Raw genomic sequence first — 13,059 nt, 5'->3', positions numbered from 1 at the left:
GCTTTGCACTCTCCATGCTTGGAGGACCAGACGTATACTTTCATCGCCTTAGTGATTCAGTTCAGTGGCTGAATAGATTTTGAACCACCCAAACAAACACATTTAGAATAACAAAGTCTAGACAAACTAGAGACATATATTTGCTTTTTATTATTGCCAACAAATTTCTTCATGAAATTTGGCCATCCATAATCACATTTCATAACTGCCAGTTTTATCGGTTAGATAGATCAGAAGTTGGAATGCCGTAGAACTTAGACTGGCATTACCAAGCTTGCAAAAAGCACTGATCTAATATGGTACGGTGCTGCTTGGGGGCTGGCCACCTCTTGAAGGCTGTCAATATTATATATAGATGATATTGTTACAAATGGCATTGTACTGCCACAAGGTCATTACGCCCCCATGAAATGGCCTACAGTTAAAACGTGAATTTTGCCGCCATTATAGATCTGTCATCTCACCTGCAAGAATAGCTAGCTATAGTAAACATTAGACGGAAAAATATTTGCTGAAGGATAAATAATAAAACTTGATAACAACGATTTTGAAATTATGAAGCCCGCTTGAAAAGACATTCAGTTTCATTATAGTGAAAGAAACTTAATCAATGCTTCAGGCATAATTTGTATCAAACTTGGAAATTCTCTGACTATACAGAATACCCTGAAAGTGATAGTTGGGCATTTCCATGTAAACAAGAGGAAAAAAAATAATTGGGGCAATGACATTGGAGAATACCATGCTTTGTGCAAACAACCACATAAAAAGAATATTTCCCACATAGATTAGAGTAAATTCTAAGGAACCTTACCATGCATGCATTTGACAAAGAAATCCAGTTCGGACCAGCAAACATTTGTCTGCAGCAAAGATGGTTGCTGATAAACAAAGAATGAGAAGTGTCGGCGATCGGGGTCATTTCTGGGCTTCGCAATCTCAACCAATTTCTTGTACCCTTCTCTATCATAGCAAAGGAGTGCATTCTCTCCAGCAGCCATCAACCCGCGATCCCAAGCTGAGTTTAGCACCTGAGAAAACATATAACATACAATCATCATCATTGATCCAAACATCCTCGGTCCAAGTTGGCCGAAATAAGTTATGCAAACTCTTTAATAAGCATCACTACTGCCTTCATGTAAGTAACTACAGAACTTGTCAGAAGAATCATTCTCATGAAGGTTAAGAACGTAGGAAAACAAAATTACCTGCCAACTCAAACCCTCTGGATCAATCAATGATTCATTAGCTTCCTGGCTGGAAAGATGAAATCCTAAGCAGACAAATTTCATGGTGACAGCATGTTTTCTCAGAACCTCAAACACAGGAGAATATCCATCCTGATTTGTTGGATTGTGATATCCTGCTGTCAACTCTGCAGCATGACTAGGAGTCTTATACCACCAGTATACAGCGGGAACCTACATGATATCGTTGTCTAAGATATTTATTCATTAATTTAAAGAAAATGATATAATATCAGTTGGTATACTTGTACTTTTGAGGGCAGCATATGATTTTTTCAGGAGATGTAATGGCCATGTTTCATAAGGTCAAATACCTGCTAAATGTTAGTTTTTTTTAAATCTGTTGTCATTTTAAATCTGAGATTAAGTTTCCTTTGCGATATTCATATTATCTTATTTCCCAGTTGATTTCATCACAAGGATTCACTCTGTTCCTCTTTTGGTTTTGCTATTTCCCTTTTTTAACCAAAATTTTTATTTATACACCCACATTATAATTTTCAAAGATAAGGAATTATGCACCATGAGAAGTTTCTCTCTTTAAATTAAAATGTGTAGTAAATGCAATCCCAGTTTTTAAGGGGATACCAAACTGACCCTGAATACACTCAATGCTGGCAGTAACTAACATCATCCAAATTTAGTCATACAACCTAGACAAAACTAAACTAAACTAGCGTACCTCATTGCCCAGAGGCTCTTCGCTATGCGAAGGTATGAGGGAGGGATATTGTACGCAACCTTACCCTTGCATATGCAAAGAGGCTGTTTCCGGATTCGAACCCATGACCAACAAGTCACCAAGGCACAACTTTACCGCTGCACCAGGGCTCGCCCTCAACCTAGACAAAACTACTCTGGAAAAAAAAACTGATATACCAGGAAGACTACCTTGACAGTTATCTTTGTTTCCTCGAAAGCAAGTGTTGCAAGAGACAAAACATTATCTGCATGGTCTATTAATGTCTGGGAGTACCAATGTAAGAAGAAGCGTCCATAATAGTTGTCATAATCACCTCGCTCACAAAAGAATCCAGTTTCATGTGGCATAGAATTGTAATGTCCAGCATTATCAGGTCCTCTAGCCCAGAAAGAGTGACCACGTAATTTGGCTGCTCTGCGCAGACTATGCTGCAGGTATTTATCATAGCACTGCCCATAGAAGATGAGACAAAAAACAGGACTACTTTATAATATGATAGCATATACACTATTTATGTTACAGAGGAATGCAACAACTTTGCAACAGGGCCACAATATGAGGTACCTGAAACTCACCGATACCAGGATACCTCCATCCCATTCTTTCTGAGAAAGAAGGATATTTTAGCTCTCCAGATGCTCCAAGTCCAACCTCCACAGCAGAAATCAAACCTTCTGCAAACAGGTCATCAAACTCTGTCCGAAAGCTTCTCATCATATCAAAATAGACCTGCATATTTTTTGAGAAGGCTAATCAGTAACAAACACACAGCAAATGAAAACGCATCTAGATTTCAATTGAGGAATACTTCAAAGAATATAATCTATGTTCACATAGAATTGCACACATACTAGAAAGAAATGTTCTTTTTTTAAGGTGAAATGCACAACTATACTGGAAATTAGCATGTAAATGTAACTAACAGAAATTTGACAATAAAGTGAATATCAAATCTTTGAATCTAGGAGTGTTGCATTCAATATTTTCATACCTCAATTCCAGTTCTGCCTTTGAGAACTCGTTCTTTGTCAATCCCCCAAGAAAGGCATTCAGTATTCCTCCGTCCTTCACGATCTGTGAAGAATATATCTTGGTTGTCTTTTCCAATATCCAAAACCCATTGTGGGAGGGAAATTAATGCATCACTAGAATCATTCCCTCCACATTCATGAAATGCCATAACAACCTTCAGAATTTGAAACAAAAATCAAGAAAGGTTCTACAACAACTTCAAAGATGCTTCCCAATTCCCATAACAAAAATACACATCCAATTAGAGAAACCTCTGACCTATTTTGAAATAATATGGTATTTCAAATAGCATGCAAGCGAGGGAACAGTTTTATGTATTGAATTGAACTGCTGAAGAAACGGACTTTTAAGAAATAATACTACTCAAATCATCTGCTAGTTATTATGTCAAAGTTTCCATATCAGAAATAGATGTCATAGAGTTGAGTTGACAACATCTACTCATTATGAAATACTTTGTTCCATATTATGCCCTTCATGTTTTTTACTTGTTTCAAGAATTTAATAAGCAGGACTTCTATCAATAATTCAAACCAAAATATGCACCTCTAAATGACTTGGGGCCCTATTACTGAAATCCCAGACATGCGCCACATAGTACACATAGAAAAAACATACTTGAGTTTGATAATTCTTTTTTAAAGGAGATCAATGCATGTATAGGATTATATGAGCAATTAAAATTATACCTGTAACTTCAGTTTGAATTCTCTAATAATGTTAAAAAGCTCCCTATAACCAGACCACACATATTTCTGTGAGCTCCAGCCTTCAACAATGCCCCACCAACAATCCACAACAACACCATCTACATTTAAAGACTTGATATGGATGAGCTCCTGCTTTATGCCTTCAGGATCAATCAACTGGCAAAATTTGTTAATAATACCAGCCTGCAATAAAAGACTAATTTTTGAAACCTTATAATGAAATACTAGGAAAACAAAGTACTAAAAGGACACACAAAATAAAGTTGTAAATGTATAATTTGTTGTATAGAACTACAAATCAAACAGGATCAATGCTAGTTATTCAGCAAGAAGCAAATAGAAGACACTTACTGGAAGCTTTACATAAACAGGAACATATGGTGTGCCAGTAAAGTTATTTTCATGCACCCCAGAATGAATATCTTGCATAAGCTGCATCAATAAATTACACTATCAGCTGGTCCTGGATCACATATTCTCATATATAAGGCTCCATATAATGGATATTGATGCATAAGTTAAAAGCACTTAATTAATACAGAGAATGATTTAGTTTCAATCCCAAAACTATCTAGCTTACCACCAACCAACACAAAGCCATTGAGGAAGTGAGATTTGCAAGATTAGCATCAGTTAAGTAAGTTCAGGTGCAATATTTTTTTTTCTATATTGTTCTATATCAGCATTGTCATCGTCAATTTTTTTCTTATGAAGAATTATAGTGAATTTTAATTATCTTGATATTCAGGTTGTCCCTTATGGTTGTGAGTTTCACACACCAACATATCTAGCAATAATACTTCCAAATCAAGGGGAATATATTTTAAATATTAAGTGTATTTGTTAATAACACACTCCATGACTTCTTTCATTTGTTAAAACCATATCTCATGTATATTGGAATCAACATCAAATATGGTACAAGTCCACTAGAATTAATCACTAAATCACCTGATCAGCCTCCAAGCAGTCAACTGTATTGATGGGGCTAGCATTTGTATATTTCTCAGTCTTCGAGTCCCTTTCTGCAATTACAACAGAATCAATGGATGCAGGCGACAAGCATTCATCAATTCTAAGCACAGATGTCTGATTCTCAATCGTTTCCTTAACAGAGCAATTCCTTAAAGAACCACCAGAGAGTTGACTTTCAACTGATCTAGCCGCAAATGACCCCTGCATCATAACTCATTACATTACACAAAGGTGTAAAAAAACAAAACTTAAAATCAACATAACAAATCATTTTCTCATTACATCTCAGGTTTAATAGGTACGCACTGTAAATGTAAAATGTTTTCCCTATCAACCAATAAAAAAGCATCCTTAGTATGATTTTTAAAGTCTTGTGATTGAATGAAAGTGTAAAGAAACCTTTACATTGTCAATGTGTCTATTATTTATTCTTTCAATTTTCTTTTAATCAATCCGAGTAAGTAAATTCAATCGCATTGCCACAATTGGCTACATCTCAACTTCCAAAGCTTATAAACTATCAACAAATTGGAGTATTCTATAACAAGCAACTATAATCATTTGTTAATTAAAGCTCAAACACGAAATTTTGAGAGAATTGAAAAGAACCATGTGAGAAGGAGGGGGGCACTGGCGGTAGGTGGTGCCGTCGGCGTCGACGACCCAGCCAGCCTCACGCGCGAGCGCGGCGAGTACGTCGTTCATGTCGGCACGCGCTGGCAGGGGGAAATTACCGTACTGGCGGAGTCCGGCGAGCATGCGGCTGGTGATGGCTCGGCGGTGTCGCTCGCGGAGCTTGGTGCGCTCCTTCTCCTTCTCCCTCTCCTTCTTCCCCTTGCCGGCGGAATTGGTGGTGGCCGCCGCCGCTGCCGCCGCGAAACCCCGAGGACGGCGGGGCTGAGGGTGGGGTTGGGGGTGAGCTAAGTAATCGGAGCTGTGGTCGCTCTGAGGGTCGAGATCTTGGGTTGAAGCGTCGTCGTTTACGCTCTTCATCTTCACAATTCAATTTTCACGGTTCTCACTCAACTTCTTCTTCTCGCTTCTTCATACACTAATTCTCTGACGACTAAAACTCAAAGCCGTTTCCTGATTGTTTGTTTTCTGGCCCAACGTAAACAACACCACCTGCTTAGTGCTTCTTGGGCCTTTATTAAAAAAACTTTTTAAATAATTGCTGTACTCCAGGGTTGGATATATGCTATAACAAACCACCTGTATTCACGTTGGAAACATATAATGTTATACTAACATGTATCATGTATGTGTATCTTATTTGTATATAGTGAATCAACATTCTTGTTTTATTTTCTATGATTCTAATTTCATTTCAATTTTCTTGTACTAAACTAAGAAAGTCAAGATTGTTCGATTAAATAAGATACATTAATTGTTATAAATTTTATGATATATGTCTTTAATTCTTATGGATTAAAAAAAAACATCGTATTAAATTTAATATATGCATCATGTGGTGCATGGAGGAGTAAATTAAGATTTGTTGAGGTAGGAAAACGTCACATAAATTAGAAAGCAATGTGAGAAATAATAGTGTTCTCAGCTCTATTTAGAGGATTTAGACCAAAACAAAAAAACTTGGTATAATACTAGGCTCAATCACAAGACTATAGACCTAATACCTCTTAGGATCTAACTCTATCAATGGTCGTGCAAATGTGAAGCATAAGAATTGATACTTGAATCGTTATCAACTAGCAGTGAAAATCACAAGAATTACTCCTATTCTCGATCATATCTCGAAATGATTGCAGCAACAAATGACATGAAAATAGGACTCCGCGACCGCTAGTAAACATCTCGTCTTTCCTAATAGGTATCATACTCCGTTACATCTAAAGGATCAGGTATGAACAACTCTCTAAACATCTTCATCTTCTCCTTTTCATACACTCAGTCACTTGATTATCCAAGTCCTTGCGCTATTATTGTTGTTGTGCATCGTCGAATTCATATCTATTATATTTCCTTTTCATACACTCAGTCACTTGATTATCCAAGTCCTTGCGCTATTATTGTTGTTGTGCATCGTCGAATTCATATCTATTATATTTCCACTGAACAACTTTAGAGACACTTTTCACGTAATAAGAAGAAAAAAAATTAAAAAGAAAAATCTTTACAAAGATGATCAAATAGACTTTTTGTGACATAAATTACTCATTAGTTGGTTAATGCTTCGTACCATTGTATGATAACCTAAAGTTTTATTTTGCACGTAATAATAATTTCATACATTTTTCCTTACTTGCTCTTATTGTTACTATTAACTATAAGTTCAGTAGTAACTGGTTGAAATTGGATTACATAATCTCAAAGGATACTGCATAGTGTGCTGTGGACTGACATGTATGAAGTGCCAATGACTGTCAATACTAACTTGTCACCTCTGTATGCGTTGAGACTTGAGCCTACCGATGGCAAGCAACTATCAGCTCACGAGGCAAAGCCATGCTCATTGCTCATTTACAGATCCGAAAACCAACCATACATGTGCTTTGGGCCATGTGAACTACTTGAACCAATGCCACTTTGCATGATCATCTATCTAAACAATTTTATTATTTTTTTTACGAGACTTCAATCATCTTTTAATATTTTGAACTCAAACTCTAACAATTTCATTATTTGAACATTAAAAATTAATATAATATATCATTGTATATATCTTAAACTTACTATTTTCTATTTTATTATTATAATAATAATAATAATCTGATAAGTGATCTTAACAAAAGGCTGAGGACAGTGAGTGGCTGCACTGCAACATGGAAAATGTACAAGGTTCCTGCATTAATATGATATAAAATTATAAAAATATTAAGCATGTAAAAATAAAATTTGACAGTTCAATTAAGATAAGTGGGTTATCAAAACAGTAGTAAATCATCCTATAACCACCCCTGCATCATGATCATGCATTGGAAGAACACAAGGTAGACAAATTGTACAACAAAAATCAGTGTAGCTAGTGGTCTTTTTAGGTTTGTTAGGAGACAACTACCACTTGTCTCCACAATTTACACTGCAATTGAAATGTTTCTTTTCCCTTTTTCCTCTGAAAAGTGAAAAGGATATCATCACACGCATGCACCACTGCTTATAGTTTTGAAGCCACTCAGTTGACTGGTCTACAGCTAAAGAGAATGATTCGGTCAAAGATGCTTGAGCCAATCTGCAGTTTCCTCCATGACCAAAAGTGCTCATTTGAATGATGCTTTTTTTCCAAATTGTGTGTTAAACAAGAAGTGGGGCAAAACAAAAGGTTGTCGGATACATCAAAAGAGAACCTTTTTTTGTGAAACATGTTGGAAAAATTCTTCATTAAACAATACCTCCACCCCACCTTTTTTGGGCCATCTGCTTCACTTGGTGATAGAGAATGAGCTAGTAGATCATTCTATTTCTACTATGGTTTGATGTTTATTCAGAAATTGGAGTAAATAATCATTGACAGCAATGAGAGTGCTTCTTCTGATGGTGTCACATCAGCTTATGTGCAATGAATGATCAAAGGAGCCATGAGTATCTCAGAAGGAGATATTGATTAACAATTGGCCACCTTAGTTCTCCCTTGGCAGTGAATCAGATACACAGATATCCCCTCGACATAGTGGGCACACCCTGTGTATAGTAATATAATAAAAGTTAAAGATACACATTTCGAAGCATCTTTAGCACATGAGTTGCATGTAAAGATATTAACATAAAGATCATATGAATAAAGGACAAGATGGTACATTGGGACATATATAGCTCGATTTGAAGATGCAAAAGAATTTCATCAATTTTTACAGTAGGGTCTTATGAATTGCCAAGAATTAAAAGCAGTAGAAAATCCATAAAATCATGATGTCAGACGGGCATTTAAATCTTTCATTATTCATCACAGAATATCATGGTGATTGGACCACAAGTTGAATAAATTGTAGAAAATATGGCAAAAGCTCATAAGATGGCACAACATTCAGTCAGTTTTGTCAATCTCCAAATTTTACCATCATATAGTTTTGCAAATATCTAGTGTTTACCAGCATTGCTTTACAGTTTACTTATTAAAGTGCTTCTAATTTAAAAATAGACACAAAATTCACTTATCTACTTTATTCTTTTGTGCTATTTACTAGATAGGTTCCACAGTACCAGATATGAATTGATACACCACAGCAGTAAATTTTATATAGATTTGAAGTTTTTAGCCATATAGTTATCCAAAAGGACTCCCAACTCCCTATACCCACATACCTGTGAATCTCCTTCAGCCACTTGTCTACACATGTTGTATGAAATTCATGATGACAAGGCAGAACTCGCATGCTGTCTCCATCCTCATACTCCACAAGGCATATATAACATCTTCGATATTAAAGGATTAGCAATGGAAAGAAAAAAAGAAAAAAAAAACTGTTGGTACATTCCATGCTAGAGAAATGCCTAAACTAGTTTTTAGTTTATTAGTACAAAATAAATTTAAAAATAAAATGCACAGCATGGTCATTAAAAAAAGTGAAAGAGGACAAAGGCCACACTCCACAAATAGGTACATATAAATTCATACACCTCAAATTATTTTATATATTATATAATAGTTAAAGCTAAATATAAAGCAAGTGATGATGACAACAACCGGGTACAGAGGTGGGAAAGCTTCACGGAATATGGTATCAGTTAACATTTTCTCGCAAGACATGACTAAATAGTGTAGTTCACTGTTTGCATTCTCCTTTTTAAGTTTTCTTACATAAAAGTCACATATGGTCTAAGTTTTGTTTGACATGTCACTCAAAATAGATGCCAGAGAGAATTATTTAAATTAAAGAAGTGGAAATGAAAGTGGACAAGAAAAATAGAAAAAGAAAAATCCAAAGGCATTTGAGAAAATGAACAGTGAGAAGGATGAGCCTCAATACTTACTGTACAGGTTCTTCTTGATGTTTGTGCAACTTTGTGTATAATTTGACAGGCAAGGATTCCACAACGTCATTAGGTGCAGGAACGGAACCGATAGATGACACAGAAGGGCGAGATGATAAAACCACAGATTGCTGGTGAATTTCATCCAGAACCTAATTAAAATATGTACAAATATTCAACTTGTATAATTATAAAACGATGGCCACCAGAACAACTAACACAGTGCATTGAACTTACCTCAAATAAAGCTTCAGCTAGCATAACAATTCTTGATATGCTAGCTCTTGCATTGGTATCATCATTTGAATTGGTATCACGACTATTGATTCTGCATGCACAACGACCATTTCTATGTTGACCAGATAAGATACATGATCTGTCATGTCCAGAAAGATTTTCAAACCGGCTACCCAACCTCTGAAGAGCACGGACCTAAACCATTTTAAATGTGCATCATTAACAATGAATAAAATGCAGGGATGGGGAAAGAGAACAAGTACAGATGTTTCCAGAAAAGAAATTACAAGTCTTACAGATTTTTTTGTTAGAAATGCCTCAATTCAATTATTTAAACCAATATCAAACCGTTTCTTAGCTCTATGTGGATGTACCACAGCCCACAGTTACTGATTACCTACAAGCAGAACATCTTGGCTTTTTTCCCTTTTTTCTTTTCATATTATAAGGGTATGCTTTTTGTTTGATAACATATTTTATCAGACCATCAGTAGTTATTCAAAAAATCATAGTGTACAAACCTGGGACCGTATTCTTCTTCTCCGTTCGAGGAAATTGGACCTATGCTCCAGTAGATCCTGATACCTAGTTTCTCTAGATTGTGAAGTCTCAACTTCATAATCTTCGATGCCAAACAAGGAGCTAGGTGTACTGGGTAGAGGATATCTAGGTGTAGAAGAATTTGCAGCATTACGACCAGATGGTGACACTCTTGTGTCTCTCTCCCCTGTCCGTCTTCCATTATCTTGACTAGCATCTCTCTCTCGTTGCAAAGGGCAAAATGTGAAGTCTGATACTGTTGATCGGCGGAGAACCCTGTCACGGAGCCTTCCAACACTTAATGTCCGGCTAAAACGAACATTACGTTCAACAGGCTCTCGAGCTCCATTTCGTCTATCAGTAAGTCTAGGCTCAATGTTTTCTGAATCAGTATGAATTCTAGGAGAAAACAAGTTCACATCCAGCACTTCTCTTGTACCATTTCCATCTCTGGCAACATCCTGAACAGAAGAAAGTGTGCGACTGCTAACCAAGTTGCCAGGGGAAACCAGTGTCGGGGTATTGGATCTTAAATTATTGGAAGCTTCTTGATGACACTGTATAGGCACTTGACTAGCAAGAGATGCATTAAGCAAGTCACTACGGTGTTGAGTTTCATTTCTATTGATCAAGCTGCCAGGAAGCCCTGGAGGCAGATTAAGCTCATCTTCATTGTTAAATATTGAGAGACTCTCTGAAGAAACCGGGCAAGGCCTAGATGACCCCAAACTTGTGGTTCTGCTAAGTCTGAAGCTTATATTACCAGGAACAAGGCTAAAGCGAGAAAGGAATCGGCTTGAAGGGTTCAAGGACTGATTTGAAGAAGAATGTGCAGAGCTGCTACCAGTTCTGGATGTAGTGTGACCCCACCCCTCAAGGTCAATGTTAGAAGGCACACAAGGCACTTCATCAGATTTAACCTTTCTAAAAGACTCTGTCTTCCCCTCATCTGAATCTATTTCATTGCCACTGCTGTATGTTACATCATCTCCATTTACTTTATTCTGATCACAAACCTAAATCATGTGTTTCAAACTACAGTTAGGCAGTTAGTACCACAAAAATTTGACCAAATCCAAAACTGTTTCAATGCATAACAGTTATACGCGGAAACAAATGGGGTAGAGAAACCATTCCAATATATTATTTTCAAAACAACCTGAAGGGCATGTCATAGCTTAAAAACAGAATAGGGCCTCATTGGACAATGGGGCTAACAATAGGACAAAGGCGTAGACTTAAGAAAATCCTGATACGCCACCACACCAGAATCTTTTGAAATTTATAAATTTGTAACATGAACTCATTGTAGATCCTCTAAAGTGGGTAAATCATTTTAGAAAGTAATATCAGCCATTAATGAGAAAATCAATGATTAATATTACATGCACATGCATAACAAATCACAGGTGTATTGAAATATCACCAACAGTTGATTTTATTAGCAATGACTGAGATTACTTACTTTTGAGAAGCCAAATCCCTCAATATATTATTAGCTGTAGCTTGATTTTAAGTTTGTTAAATCACGTCATTTCCTCGATTAAGAATCGATTTATTATGAGTATCAGCATTAAATTAAAAGGCAACACGTCAAGGGATGAACTGAAAGAAAATCAATAACTTTCAGTTTCCACATTTTAGATTTTATTATAAATGTATCGACACCAAGCATCAGTGCAATAATCTTCATAGTAAGCAATGCCGTTATAAATGCATGTTGCTTAAAATAAAACACAATGAAAAGTAACGGGAAATTCAAGCACCGAATCCAGAAAACACAGGTTTATTAAAGCTAGAAAAAGAAATGTCTTCATACTTGATATTTTTTATAAAAAAAAATTATGAAAATATTAATCCTTTAAATAAAAATCTAATTGACGTAACATTGAAAAGGATGCGAAAGAGTTGAAGTTTAGAGTTACCTGGTCGTCACTATCAATGCCACGAGATCCAGACGTGGCTCCCAGACAATACGATGGGAAACCTCGGTATCCCTTAGATCGACCCTTCCTGAAACTCCCCGAAGACGACGACGACGATGAGGACGAGGCCTTGCTGGCACTGGACCCCATCTTCTTCTTCCGCAAAACGAATGCGTTTCGGGATACCCAATGAGGCGAAGGGCAAGACCCAGAAATCAAAATGCGGTTTTTCTTTTAGATCCCGGGTGGTTCAGATCTGCAGAGAATGATGGAAAAACTAAAGTGGGATTTTTGAATGGTGCATTGTTAAGGTGGTTGAGTGATGAAGCGTTTGAATAAGTAATAAGAAAAAGAGGTTGGGATTGTGATATGAGAGAAGAGGGTAAAGCCGGAAAGAGAAGAATGGTGTGGTGGTGAGAGTAGCTAGCTGGGGGAATGAGACAAAGCAACTCGCAGGGAAACGGGAAAGGAGGCTTTTTTTGTAAGAAAAAAAGTGAGCAAGAGAACATAGAATAAAGTTGGAGATGTGCACTTTAGTTTATTAAATAATAATGATGTAAAACAATTTACAAATGTGACTTGTTTAAGTGGTGTTTTTATGAGTTTAATGGGTATCTCCTTGTATCCTATAATAGTTTTTAGAATATTATTTAGTTATAAATTATTATAGGATAATTATTTTAAAAATTAATAAATTTATTACATGAGTTATGATGAGATAAAGATAAATAAATGCATTTGGTGTTAGTTAATACTAT

General features: G+C 36.3%; 2 protein-coding genes across 3 annotated transcripts; both read right to left on the bottom strand.

The window, feature by feature from the left end:
* Positions 1-118: 118 nt before the first annotated feature.
* LOC100777004 (beta-amylase 8) lies at positions 119-5,834 on the bottom strand. The gene is made up of 10 exons (XM_003534286.5): positions 5,280-5,834; positions 4,647-4,871; positions 4,047-4,127; positions 3,675-3,878; positions 2,945-3,139; positions 2,518-2,682; positions 2,142-2,402; positions 1,212-1,424; positions 815-1,031; positions 119-464 (listed from the first exon to the last, which is right to left on the bottom strand). The coding sequence occupies exons 1-10, from the start codon at positions 5,661-5,663 to the stop codon at positions 445-447; spliced, it is 1,965 nt and encodes a 654-aa protein (XP_003534334.1). The 5' UTR covers positions 5,664-5,834; the 3' UTR covers positions 119-444.
* A 1,680-nt stretch (positions 5,835-7,514) lies between these two features.
* Positions 7,515-12,818, bottom strand: LOC100786091 (E3 ubiquitin-protein ligase MBR1). 2 transcript variants are annotated; one of them, XM_006587595.4, is made up of 6 exons: positions 12,302-12,818; positions 10,358-11,392; positions 9,837-10,031; positions 9,600-9,730; positions 8,931-9,041; positions 7,515-8,309 (listed from the first exon to the last, which is right to left on the bottom strand). In XM_006587595.4, exons 1-6 carry the CDS (start codon positions 12,449-12,451, stop codon positions 8,249-8,251), a joined length of 1,683 nt encoding a protein of 560 aa, XP_006587658.1. In that variant the 5' UTR covers positions 12,452-12,818; the 3' UTR covers positions 7,515-8,248. The 2 variants fall into 2 exon arrangements, with proteins under 2 accessions (XP_006587658.1, XP_003533473.1); XM_003533425.5 differs by having other exon boundaries at positions 9,600-9,751; positions 12,302-12,817.
* Positions 12,819-13,059: the final 241 nt, after the last annotated feature.

This window comes from Glycine max, chromosome 9, assembly GCF_000004515.6.
Source record: "Glycine max cultivar Williams 82 chromosome 9, Glycine_max_v4.0, whole genome shotgun sequence".
Taxonomy (NCBI): domain Eukaryota; kingdom Viridiplantae; phylum Streptophyta; class Magnoliopsida; order Fabales; family Fabaceae; genus Glycine; species Glycine max.
Note: the sequence above shows the minus strand (reverse complement) of the source record. Positions and strands in the feature narration are given on the sequence as shown.